The sequence below is a fragment of the Trematomus bernacchii genome, unplaced genomic scaffold, assembly GCF_902827165.1.
Source record: "Trematomus bernacchii unplaced genomic scaffold, fTreBer1.1, whole genome shotgun sequence".
Lineage (NCBI taxonomy): Eukaryota > Metazoa > Chordata > Actinopteri > Perciformes > Nototheniidae > Trematomus > Trematomus bernacchii.
Window position 1 is genome coordinate 3,427,953 of NW_022988097.1, and position 13,463 is coordinate 3,441,415.

General features: G+C 37.9%; 1 protein-coding gene across 2 annotated transcripts; it reads right to left on the bottom strand.

Moving 5' to 3' along the window:
• Nucleotides 1–1,537: 1,537 nt before the first annotated feature.
• Nucleotides 1,538–13,172, bottom strand: ap1ar (adaptor related protein complex 1 associated regulatory protein). Of its 2 annotated transcripts, none has more exons than XM_034121201.1 (10): nucleotides 12,972–13,172; nucleotides 11,274–11,322; nucleotides 11,149–11,175; nucleotides 10,462–10,487; nucleotides 10,269–10,365; nucleotides 9,333–9,431; nucleotides 7,963–8,024; nucleotides 6,387–6,454; nucleotides 6,151–6,273; nucleotides 1,538–4,962 (listed from the first exon to the last, which is right to left on the bottom strand). In XM_034121201.1, exons 1-10 carry the CDS (start codon nucleotides 13,040–13,042, stop codon nucleotides 4,691–4,693), a joined length of 894 nt encoding a protein of 297 aa, XP_033977092.1. In that variant the 5' UTR covers nucleotides 13,043–13,172; the 3' UTR covers nucleotides 1,538–4,690. The 2 variants fall into 2 exon arrangements, with proteins under 2 accessions (XP_033977092.1, XP_033977091.1); XM_034121200.1 differs by having other exon boundaries at nucleotides 7,963–8,027.
• Nucleotides 13,173–13,463: the final 291 nt, after the last annotated feature.

Genomic DNA, 13,463 nt, shown 5'->3' on the forward strand with positions numbered 1-13,463 from the left:
TCGCGATATTCACAGGACGTGCGATTTAATAAAAAAAATAATTTTTTTTTTTTTTTTTTTTTAGGACTTGCGATATTAAGTAGGCAAATTAACTCAAACACGTCATGTTACAATTATTTTGCTGCTTGCTACAAAAGGAAAACTTGCGCGACTCTCATGTCAGGGGTACTTGAGTGAGTGGCATGCAGGCTCTGCATGCACAGCAAACCACCAATCACAATCAAATCTCCAAAGCAAACGGACCCTGTGATTAAAGGTAAAAACACTGAATAAAGTAGTTTCATGTGTTTCTCCAGGGCAGTTCGGCGCTGCTAACCGAGCTAGCTCAGCTTGATGCTCTAATAACTTAAGATCCAGACGTCCGTGACTAAAATCCTTCATCCGGTTAAATATAGTTAAAAAAATACCAATTGTATAGCATTAAAGTTCAAGAAAGGATGGTTTGCGGGGGAAAAAACGGCCTTTTCTTCAATTCCTGTATGTTTTCATATCGCAATATATATCGCAGGGGGGACAAAATCGCAATGTCAGTTTTTTCCAATATCGTGCAGCCCTAACTGAGATTATTGTTTTTGGAGCAAAGGAGGAACGATTAAAAGTAATCGCAGAGCTTCAGTCGGCAGACTTCAAAACAACGAATAAAGCAAGAAATCTCGGTGTAGTGATGGACTCCGACATGAATTTTAACAGTCACATTACAACAGTTATTAAGTCTGCATACTATCACTTTAAGAACATATCTAGGATTAAAAGACTAATGTCACAACAGGATTTAGAAAAGCTTGTCCATGCTTTTATCTTCAGCAGACTCGACTACTGCAATGGTGTCTTCACAGGTATCACAAAAAAATCTATTAGAAATCTGCAGCTGATTCAGAACGCTGCTGCTCGAGTCCTCACTAACACTAAAAAAGTGGATCACATCACTCCTGTTCTGAAGTCTTTACACTGGCTTCCAGTCTGCCAAAGAATTGATTTTAAAGTACTATTGCTGGTTTTTAAAGCACTGAATGGTTTAGGACCAAATTATATTTACGATCTCCTGCAGAAGTACAGTATGAACCGTCCAGGAGTCTCAGGTCTTCTGGGACGGGGCTGCTGTCTGTTACAAGAGTCAGAACTAAACATGGAGAAGCAGCGTTTAGTTTCTATGCCCCGACAATCTGGAACAAACTCCCTGAATCCTGCAGGTCCGCTGCAACTGTTGATACTTTTAAATCCAGACTAAAAACGTATCTTTTTGACGCTGCATTTGAGTGAGTTGTTCATATTCACACTGCAGTATGGCTTTTATTCATGTGTTTTATATCTGTTGTTTATTTTTATTATCTTTGCTTTTTAAATGCCATTTTATAATGTGCTTCTACTGTATTTATTCTTAAATGTCTTTTATTTTATTTTGTAAAGCACTTTGAATTGCCGTGTGCTGAAAGGTGCTATATAAATAAACTTGCCTTCTAACACAAAGGAAAGGGAAAACACCAAAGAGCATAATACGGACCTTTTGTGAATCATACAAATGAGCTGAAACCGTGAATAAAGATACTATAACCAACTTTAATAAAACATGATAAGCTGTACAGAGTAAATAGGCTTTGGTGCATGATCTTACAGTGTTTCATCAGTATAGATTTCTTTAAAGGGATTTGGACCCTTGAAAATGTTCAGAGATGAAACAAAACACAAAGTAACACAGTGGAATATAAATGAAAGACAGCCCCATATTTTTTTTAACATGTATTGTAGATTATTTAATGTGTATTCTGATGAACTTGTACATATTTTTGCGATGCTTTTTGAAGTTCTCTAAAATCGCCTTTAACTTTGGTTTGTCACTCTTGAGTTTTGTACTTTGTCCTTTTTAAGGCGATATTTCACACTGGCTAAAAGTTAGAATTAGCTGTGCTTCATCTCAAATTGTATTTGGTCATTACACTGTAGGTGTTGCAAGATGCATTTTTTCTATATTTGATTTCAGGCTCAGTGTGACAAGGAATGTAAACGTACAGAAAAGTTACAGTGATTAATCAGAAATAATGTTATCACACCAAAAGTCAATGTGTTCAACATTTCTTAAATGACACACTCAAATAAAAAAAAATAAAAATCAACTTGGTCTTGTCTACACACTTCAAACAGCAGTGCCCATTCCTCGGATCAGTTTTCTCCTCACACACACACACAATACAAATCATTTCAGTGAAAGTTTTCTAAGAGATAACACCAAAATCAAAAATCAGAGTGCAATCAGTGAACTACCTTTGATTCAAACAGGTTAAATAATCAACGTGAAGCACAAACGTCTGCGAAGGTCTAAGCACAGGAAGTAGATTCATGTATACAGCAGATTCCTCGGGAGAGCAGCATTATATCTATTCATATTATTATTACGTCACATTTTGAATGTTTCCTGACCTCTATCTTTTCACATTATCTCCACAAAATATTGCTTTAATTATAAACGATAAATGATTTCATATCAAATTAAATAATTTGAACACATTTTGAACAACTAATGCCAGAAACCAATCAGAAATCAACAGCAATTGTTCTAAGCTGGTACATTTGTTCCACATGTGTTGTACATTCTGCAGCTATTCCTCTGTATATCAGAATAATTATCCACAATAACAAAAAGATACAGTTGAAGAGAATTACTGGAATTAAGATGAGATGTAAAAAAGGCCAGTTTAGATATTTATTTATTTCTGAAATAGGGAATTTATGCATATATGTAGAAGCATAAAAACACTGTCCTTAATAATCCATAATATATTATGTGTTGTGGCAATGATGTCGCTGTTCTGTGCTATTGTCTTTTAACTAAAAGAAAATGGTATAAAATGTTTTTTTGTTGGCAGATGTTATAAGAAATATGTATATTTAAAAACATAAAACCACTGTGCTTTTGACTGAAAATGGACAGTGAGAGTGTTTCTTTATTCTTGTGTACGCTGACCTGAATATTGCTAAATTTAATCAAATATGAAAGCCTTTGAATTTGAATGGGTGTCTCATACATTACGTACCATATTTGTTGATCTTCTACAGTTATCAGTTACGCAGTCTTACATTTGACGGGCCCCATATTGGCAATAATCCTCTGACTTTGTGACATCACAAACCCCAGGACTTATTTTAGTGGCTGCTTCTTTATGACATGCTCTGGCTTACCACCTTCAATTAAACAGTAACAAATTAAACAAAAAGTATAAATGTTGTGCAATAAATCAACAATTTAGTGATGATAATAACAAAACACCACCCCGAGCGACTGCAGAAACAATCTTGGGTACAGGCTTGAAATGTGGAAACAGTGGCTGTGCTATTACACTGCATCATCAACAGGATGCTGTAGTTTGTTGATGCTTTTTGTTTGTGTGTTTTTTTTACAAACCAAAAGTCAGGATAGTCTGCTGCTGCTAGCTCGTAGGGACGTAAACAACATGTTTTGTATTGGTAAGATATATAAACTTTTCCTAAAAACATATTTGCTGATATCACAATTTTCCATTCAGTTTAGGGGTCTGCATTCGATATGGGACAATATCATATACCTGTTTACCACAGTCAGTTTCTATTTACAATTGTGTGAATGGGCTCTTTTATGAAAATCTGATTTTTTATTTATTTAAAAAAACAAGGGCTTGTCTTATATGTATTAATGTTTTCACTTTGCGTGGATGATAACAGATCATTAAACACTGAATGATCCAGATCAATGTTTTGTTAGAGCCCTACTAAACAGTTAGGATAGTTCAAATGCAGAGACATGCTCATGCTGGGCTTTAAAAAAGAACAGGAATAACTTACATCAAGTGAAATGTGTAGTTTCCGTCAGTGATTAAAACACACAGCGTTTTTTATTCCTCGAGTATGTTGGAGTATTTTCTGTATTATTGCCTGGGCACTGTCATGTGCATTTTAAATAATAATCAGGGTTTGTTTTATCAAAGCGCGTTGAAAAAACGTTGGTGCATCTCTTTGTTGTCGTCAATTAAAACGTTTTTGCTTGCTACTTTCACCTTGTGTTGTGTGCCGTAAACTCCTCGGGTTGAAATCATTTCCAATGCTGGATTATCGAAACTGTACCCCACTGTAGCTAAAATAATCTAACTTTAAACCGCCTTGAGGTAAATTTGTGTGGCACTTGAGATTTCAGATAAGTCGTTTCTTTTTATTTTAACTGTATAATTAACTATGTGTTTAAGGATCAAGGTTTCTGTTGAGCTGCATTCACTTGATACACAATTTTCTCTTTGCTCAACACGAGGTTCGGGCGCAGAGCCTTGCTGTGAAAACAGCGAGTTTAGATTAGTTACTTATGATACCTCCCTGCTAGCTTGCACCGCTAAGCCGTTTTACCACGAATCATGTGAATGCAGCTTTAAGCTAACGTTAGCTGCCAGTTGCCTAGAATTTCTTTTTCACACAATGTCTCAAATTGTAATGGATGGTAACTGATCTGTTTAATTTACAATGCATATATGGTCGGCTAATATGGCAAATGAAGGCACTGAAAAAATGAGTATTTGATAAAGACATCACTACAGCGAACTGTAGTGAGTAGCGTGACGTATTCCTGCAGCGTCAGAGTCCAGAAATATGAAGAGTTTCCATTCGATGAGGCAGACGCTGGTGAGCTTGGACATAGAGAGGACAGAACAAACATCTCCTTTGGTGCTGAACACTATCTGTCCTGGAGGTCCAACTTGAGGCCGCGGTCCAACGCGTCCTCGGTGGGAGTGTCTAGGACGGGATTGACGAACCCTTCGAATTCAGTGTCTAAGCTGTCCTCTGGGAGCGTACTCACAAAATCGTTCTCCCACTCCAGTGCGTTGGAGTCCTCCGAGGTAGAGGTGGGCCCGCTGGTCACCTGCTTGCCCCCGGGCTTCAGGGCGGCGCGCAGGATGTCCTCCTCCGTCCGGGACCTCTCCCAGGCTGGAAGAGCACGATTGATTCCTGCAAAGAAAGGACGGCAGCTTTTCATTCTGACAGCAGAAGTCACTGAAGTCCAAAAATGGCAGCAGGCAGTAATCTGTTCCAACCTTTATATATATATATATATATACAGTCTATGGTTCCAACTCAACACTGTCCAAACCGAATTTGAAACTTAACCTTAGGTGCTGCAGAGAAGTACCAGCCAACCAACAAACTGTATTTTACAGATTTAATTAAAAAAAAAACTTGCTTGGTACAGTTAGTAAAAATCATAGAAATTGTAAAATAAAATGTTCAAACCACGGTCATTTGAATATATCTTTCAATGATAATGTGAATGATGTTTCAAAAATGATCATTCCCTCTCATATAACTTAGAGGCCATTTATGTACAGTATGTACGGGCTGTAGTGGATGCAACTACACTTCAATCAATTGATTTGTTGATGGGGGGAAATCTGCACCTTTTCCATGGTTACACAATGCACTACATTAATTCACGAGTTATTAAACAATATAAAAAGCTATTTGCAGCAAATTAAATGATTTTTAACCTTATTGAGTTACTGTGTTTTGTGATATTTGAACGATAACAGACTCAAAGCCAACCTGCCCAAATGATCATGATTTCAGAATATATACCAATAATATATACACATGTAATTTTTAATTAAAGAGCTTTTCAAGAAACTCAAAGACACTTAGAGTGTAAAAAACAAAAATTCCACCAATGCAAATTCTGGTTGTTTTTTTTAAACAGGGGGCACATGTTTTAATATAATGTGTATTTGAATAGGAAAAATGAACTATAAAATAAAAATAAATATTGTTTAAACATTTGCTCATTCATATGTATATAATATGATTATATATTTACATACATTTATAACTTTTGGACCACCTGACATATCAGGAGTGTATCAAGATGATTAGAAGAAACATAGTGGTGACCAAGAACAGCACAACACACTAAAACCCTGATGCTTGTATTCAATACTGTTTGTTTGCACTGAGCACAAACAGCTGCTCTGCCTCTCCCCCCCCCACTTTGCTGCAGTGTCATTGAAAACAGAATTGATCTCGGCTGAGAAATGACCAGAGCCCGGGTCTGGAGGCCGGGAGCGTTCTGTGATTGAACATCAGTCAAGATGTCACCAGAACCTTTGATGGATTAGTGATTTGCGACAGATGAAATGAATCCCTCACCTTCCTCGTCTTCCCACTCTAGATCCAGCGAGGTGCCGTCGTCGTTGGTGGAGCGCGTCTTGGTGGTGAAGTCCCAGCTATACTCAGTGTTGGGGGTCACTACGTTCGTGTCCGACGGCAGTCCTGGAAACAAAGAGTCAATTATTACAACAGGGAGTAATTCTGTCTTTCATAGGAACTAACAAACACCTTGTATTATATGAGCTAATATTACCAAGGCCAGGTGGGGCACTTACTGTTGCTCCTGAAGGCGTCCGACTGGGCCTTCACATGATGGAGGTAGACGTCAAAATCCCCAGGAGCCCTGGAATTGGCCATGACAACAATCAACACTTTATAACACAGCTTAATTGATAATTGATTCTAATTGGTCAATTTGGACATTCAGCGGTCTGCTCTTTCTGTACTTTCTGTTGAAGGACTATGTCGAACCCGGGTCCTCTACCAGGGGTTCCCAAACTTTTCAGCCCGCGACCTCCAAAATAACAGTGCCAGAGTGGCGACCCCTGTCAACGAGGGGGGGGGGGGTGCTAGTGAATAAATTAATTTATATACGTTTTCCGCACTTTCGCGGGAATATCTCCGCAATGGAGCGAGCTTAAGTTTCACTTTCGATTACATGATATAGCCCAGCGCAACACCTTCGTCACCATTTTTATTTTGTAATCATCTCGCGACCCCCACTCGGGGTCTCGCGACCCCCACTTTGGGAACCCCTAGACCCCCTGGAATACTTTTTGAGTTTTTTCATTTTTATATTTGTGGAGGGCAAAAAACTCTGGATTCATTATGGCTAAACAGACAGGAAGTAAACACTAACAGGAACACAGCAGTGGATCTGGCAGTATTTAAAGACTGGTTAATGGAAAAGAAAAATGACTTTTGACAGAGCAGAAAACCTTGATCAGTTTCAACTGTTGCTACGCAGTAAAAAGGCCCTTTTCTCTTAGCGGGAGCAACATGACATTTTTAAATCAATAAAATCCCATTTAAATTAATATGGTGTGTCAAATTATTGATTTCTTTAGTAAGTAGCTACACAAAAATGACGGGCTAGCTGCGTTTTAATCCTTACTTACTGTATAGTGCTTTAACTGGAGAAACAAATGACATGATTCAAAATAGATTTTCTGCTGAGATCTTAAAAAATAAATAGGTAAGACCCCTGTCTGCCAAACATCAACACAAATATCATACATCTAAAGCAGTGCTTCTCAATGTGTGGTCCGCGGACCACTGGTGGTCCGTGAGCGCCCCCTAGTGTTCTGTGAGTATATTGGTAACATTTCACATTTGAAATAAATAAATACATTTAGGTTTTCCACACTCTCGCGGGAATATCTCCGCAATGGAGCGAGCTTACGTTTGACTTTCGATTGCATGATATAGCCCAGTGCAACACCTTCGTCACACATGTTGCCACCTGTTTGTACCATTTTCAGGCGATTTGTAATCTGTTCAAGAAAAACAATGTGTTTTTGGATATTTGTGGAGTTAGGTGGTCCGCGAGTGTTTTTTTATTGGTTAAGTGGTCCTTGGTATGAAAAAGTTTGAGAAACACTGATCTAAAGGTTTGGATAAATGGTTAATTCCATTTTTCTATCCGATTGATTTGTCAGATGCTGGAAGTGCTAATTCTTCCCTCATCAGCAGTCACATCAGCAATGAAACGTATTGCCCCTTCAACTACATCCAGCGTTACTAATTATATCTACTTGAGTGCGCCTACTTAAGCCTTAGCAGAGCCTCATGACCGCAGCGTGTCCTCAGCCACACAGCCGTCCTGTTGTCTGATGAACTTTAGTGACTCACTTTCTTTGTTGCGTTTCTCCGCCGGAGCCATCTGCTTTCCCCCGTGTCCTCTGGGCAGGCAGCTGCTAACAAAAAAAAAAACACAGATCGAGTAAAAAGATTCTTCTCAGAACGAAAATACTGACTTAAATTTGAAGAAAAAACACATTATTTGGTGCCATTAAGGAAACATGTTAGCAAACAACAGAAACAAAGCGACAGCAGAGAAGCAGTTGAATGAGGCGTGAAAAGCAAAGAAAGTCCCATACTCATTATTTCACTTTCAATGAACGCTATATCCCCTGGAGCATGTCCCTGAAATAGTATAGGAAATATACAGCCATAATATTTGTCTTGCTGCAATACTATTACATTCCAATGGGTCACATTTCTCTATTTGTGATGCGAGGACTGTAATGGAAAAAATAGCAAGGCAAAAATAATGGTATTATTTGCAGCACTGGCCTTGTATTTTCTCATTTTACTGCTTGTAAAGGAGGGTAATAGCAGGTTTTATGTCTGTTTGCACTTTAGACCTTGCTGTATATTGTACATCATCTACTGGTTAATATATATGTACTGTAAGAGAGCTTTCTTGCCGTTCTACTAGAAAACTTTTTTTTGTTCTTTTACTAGAAAATATATATATCTTTTTACAATAAGACATGTTTTCGGTGTGCAGTATTTCATTTTAAATTATTTTATTTAAAGGTGCCCTATTATGCTAATGTTCAGGACAGGTTTCATATTTGTATTTTGTGTCTCTACTGTGACATGTTTCCATGCTCTTATGTTCAAAAAGCTCATTATTCTTCTCTTTTCACCCTCTGTCTGAAACCAGAGCCCAGTCTGCTCTGATTGGTAAGCTGGTCAGCTGTTTTATGATTGGTCAACGGATTAGAGATCTCCCAATGCAAATGCAGAAAACCCTACTACAGGGAAGGGAAACCCCTAAAAAGTATAATAGGGCCTCTTTAATTTGACATGTACACAGTCTACTTATTCCTGCATTTTTACTTGCACTATTTAGGTATTTTTCTTGTATGTCTTAAGTATATTGTATAGTGCACTTTTGGAAGAGCCTCAGACTTTTTGGAAAGTTTAGCATTGGCCAATAAAACCTTTCAATCTTGAGTCTTTGAAATGACTGAACTACTGATAGTTAGCTTTGTTCCTCTATGATAATTAAGAATGCTAACAAGTTGTAAATTAAGCAACAAGACATACAACGACAAGGACAAAAGGGCAACAGAAGACTGAACAGAGAAATGTCCCTTAAAGATAAAGCTGAGGACTTGAAATGCTGGAAGGCTGTGCACAGGGCCAGCGGGTTAGAGGAGTTAGTTTGTTTTAGTCAAAGTGGCAGAAGGGAGCGCTCAGTGCTGCCTCACCTCCTTCAACTTTCGTTCACGCGCCAACCTGGCGGCCTCGCGCTGGGCGGCATTTCTAGCCTCCTCTTCTAGCCTCAACTTCTCCTCTTGTGCCTCTAACTGGGCAGACATAACAAAAATAAAAAACAAACAGAAAAAACACAGAACAGAAAATTACCAAACAGAAAAAACAATGCAGCAAATGAAAAATAAAGCCAAATTATGACGCTGTGTTAAGGCCATTGTAGGTAAACAATAAATACCCTACAAAGTGAGGGGAGGGGGGAAATATCTTGTTAAAAATACCTCAAAATAAAAATGTGTACACTGAAACACTTAACTTCAGTTTGCAAGGTTGGATCAACCCTATCGTACCTCCACTGGATTACAAGACCTATACAAATTATACTTTGCAATATGATTTAGCAATAAGACAATATTTGTGAGTCCAGAATCTCTTCTTTTGATCCCGACTTCAAAGAGACATTTGAATTCGGCCATTGGAGAAGAAAACAACTAAATTATTTGGGCGAGGAAGGCTTTCGCCATGTTCTATACGTTGCACCTCCTCACTAACATGCTGTTTTCCCTGTCCTTTAAACTGGGATAGCAACCTTGCAAAGGGAAGTGAAGTGGTTCATATCAAACACTATGTTTCCAAATGTATTTCTTTTAAATGTGTAAAAATTCAGATTTCTTTCTCACAATTCATACATTTATAATCTATAGAATATATATTTTTTCTCTAAATGTACCCTTTTAATTAAGTAAATATTCAAGTTGTTATCTCTTTAATTACTAACTTAAACTTGGAAATCTTTACTTTTTACCCAGAATGTTTCATAGATCTCTCAAACTACAGCTTCTTTGTTTCTTCTTTACCTACAATGGACTTGATACGACGTTGTAAAAAATAGGTCTAAAACATGAAAATAAATAAAAGACAGTGTGTCTCACCTCCGCTTGCAGCTTCTGGTCGATCAGGATCTGTTGATCTTGGAGCGCGGCGTAGCGGTGCTCCTTGAGGTTCTTGATCTCCTCTTCATTGATGGGCCTAATAAAATACATTTATAAAAAAAGTAAAGGTCAAGCGTTATTTTGTCAGAGAATATTTATGATTATTGTTTTGTATTCACACCAGATCTCTTACCTCGGGCAGGGCTGTGGGCTCTCAGCCTGCAATGCAACAAACACAACAGTTTATCATTACAGTAATAGTTATCAGTGTCAGATCCTCTTCCCTGCTGCAGGGTTTGACTCGAGTGCAACTAGTCTGGGACTCTAGAGACAGTAATCGAGTTACAGTGATGCACAGTGGCTGCACCCATCATGTTCTATCCATCACTGGAGGAAGGCTAACAAAGTAAAGGGTATCCGGGGACTACCAGCAAAATCAGTCTAATAAAATATGTATTTGCATGTATTGTACTTACAAATTGAACTTTGCACAAATTGTACTCACACTACCTGAAGGGATCTAATTTAAATGTTTATCTAAATTAAAAAAAAACGTATGTATAAAGGACCCTATGTATACTCTGTTCCTAGAGTAGATTGGTCCATTATAGAGTATTCTAATTAATTCTGTATATTTTATATTGTGTGTTCTTTAGATACTCTCTTGAGAGTTGTCTTTTCTACTGTGGATGTATATTTGCTCTTTTTGTTTATTTGATTCAATTTTTGAAATATTTGTAATGAATGTGCAATGCTAACAATGCTGCTGTCTATTTATGTATCTGTCGGTCTGTCACAACAGTTGACAGAACAATATTTTCCTTATACTGATGTAAAGCTGTTATTTATGAAAACGTCATCATTACATGAACAAACTTACCTCATCACTCTCTACCAGATTTTCAAACTGCAAAATGAAAAGAGACACATATATAATATGTAACATTATACGGAAGAGTCATCTTTAATACCAGAACATAACGCTAGTAAATGCACGACTCACACCTCTATTGTATAATGTTCCCCTGTGGTGGTGCTCCGGAAGTATTTGGACCTGTAGGAATAATTGAGAGTTTAAACATACTGGCAATCATCTTAAAAATGGGATGATGGCTTAAAGATGGAATTTAAAAAGTGGCAATTTGAAATGACAGAGCAGTATGAGGGTTACATTGTGAATAACTGCCAATAAAGAAGACAAAGCAGCTTCTGTGTTCCTAGTAGATGAGTATCAGCAGCTCTGGCACTTTATGCCAACATTAAGACCTTTTTTTGGTGCGGATGTGATGCCAGATTTTACAGATTTCGCTCACTGATAGTGCTGTGACAGAAATACAAATATATCATGTGTAATAAATGCGTCTTCTGTAATAGATACAACCAAGAATCATCTTCAGCAGCTTTACACAATAAAGCAGTAAGTAACACAACGTTTGTAACACAGTACACAACAAGTATACAAACATCAATTATAAATGCAAAATTCATAGATAAGCTTGGAATCATAACAATCTGTTCTCTTAGTTTATTTAATGTCCTGAAAGGTTTATATGCAATGGCATTTTATTGTGTTGCCAAGTCATGGAAAAATATGGTTCTCTTGGAGTTAACAGTTAATGGATTATTAGACACTGTCCATTTAACGGGGCAAATATCTGCTTCTGTCACAGCAAATAAGCACAGGTGTAACTTATAATATTAAAAATGGTTCAGTTCCATTTAAGTGACAGAGTAAGGGATCAGGGCCCTTTAACAGACTCCTACAAATCCATTGCAGCATTAATTAGCATTATTGATCACACCTGTGTTTGAGTGCTATGACATGTCAGCAGTGCAATAGGTCAATTGCTCTCTTTTGGCTGATGTCCTTGATTAAGTTAAGATGTATTTAAGCTTAAGGATGTCCATTTTGGGTTTATATTCTTCCTTTTATTTGACTTTGTTGTGTGTTGCACAGAACCTGGCCCTTCATGTTTTTAATCCTGATTTCAAAGACCTGATTTCTGTTTTCTTTAGACCTAGTAAGAGCACTTAAAGTGGACGTTTACAAAATGTTAATGCAGGTTTCCAAATGTCCAACCAAACACTGCTACCTATACGTGTATCTGTCAGCTCCAACATGTTAACATATGGATACATAGTATACCTAAGTGTGAAAAAACAAGCTGCTAGAAGAGAGGAAGCCTTCTGTATTTTAAACAAAGAACAGTCAGACCAAAACACATGAATTATTAACTCAAATTTGGTGACATAACTGCGTGCAAATAACGCATAGAAACAGAAAATTGATTCCCAGCATATTTTCAAAAATACATTAAACTACAATGTCCAAATATAAGTCTACACTCATTGTGAAAGACTTATAGAACAACCGTAGGTCAGTGTTTTTTATGCTAGTGCTAATTTAATTAGACCTAGCTAAACTACATGACCACTGTTGACAATAGGGGTGGGGTCTGAACTGTTGGACTGTCCGGCTGCAGGTTAGACCCCACACAGACCCAAGCCTCACCACTAGATAACCCTTATCTCAGGGTAACAACATCCCCACCAGGTTCACATATACAGCTGTCAATAAGTCTTAAGTGGAGCCACTTATCGACAAACTAACTTTGAGCTAACGTTAGCTGTAACCGGATGCCGCTGCTTCACAGATGCTTTCATGCTAGTTAGCACAGCTAGCTAATGTCATGTTTCACTCACCCGCCTCCTCTCTGGATCCTGTTAGCTTCTCTCCTGAAGAACCCAGCACAGTATGCCCAGCAGTTACCCATCGCATTTTAAAAATATTACTATTATCTAGCAGCCTACTAGCTAGTAAAGTCCTGACAGATGCTGGTGCATTGGTGTGGGAAGCTACATCTCCAGTCCTGCTCCAGCAGCCACTTCCTCATCCTCCTTCCTCTCCCGATGATGACACAAGTGTTCGATACCACCACCTGCTGACGATTTTTTACGTTTTTTCACAACTTCAAAACCGTTATTGATAGAAATGGCCATTTTGGCAGGCAAGAAGCTACACAAATTGGACCCCCCCCTCTATTTGTTACTGTTAATAATTAGTAAAACTAACACAAGTAGGCCTACTGATATAAGTAACTATTTCTACAGCAAAAGGAACAGTAGGAATGGCGTCTCCCTTTTACATGTGCTTTCCCAAAACAAGCATGACATTTATCAGTCAGCCACACATTT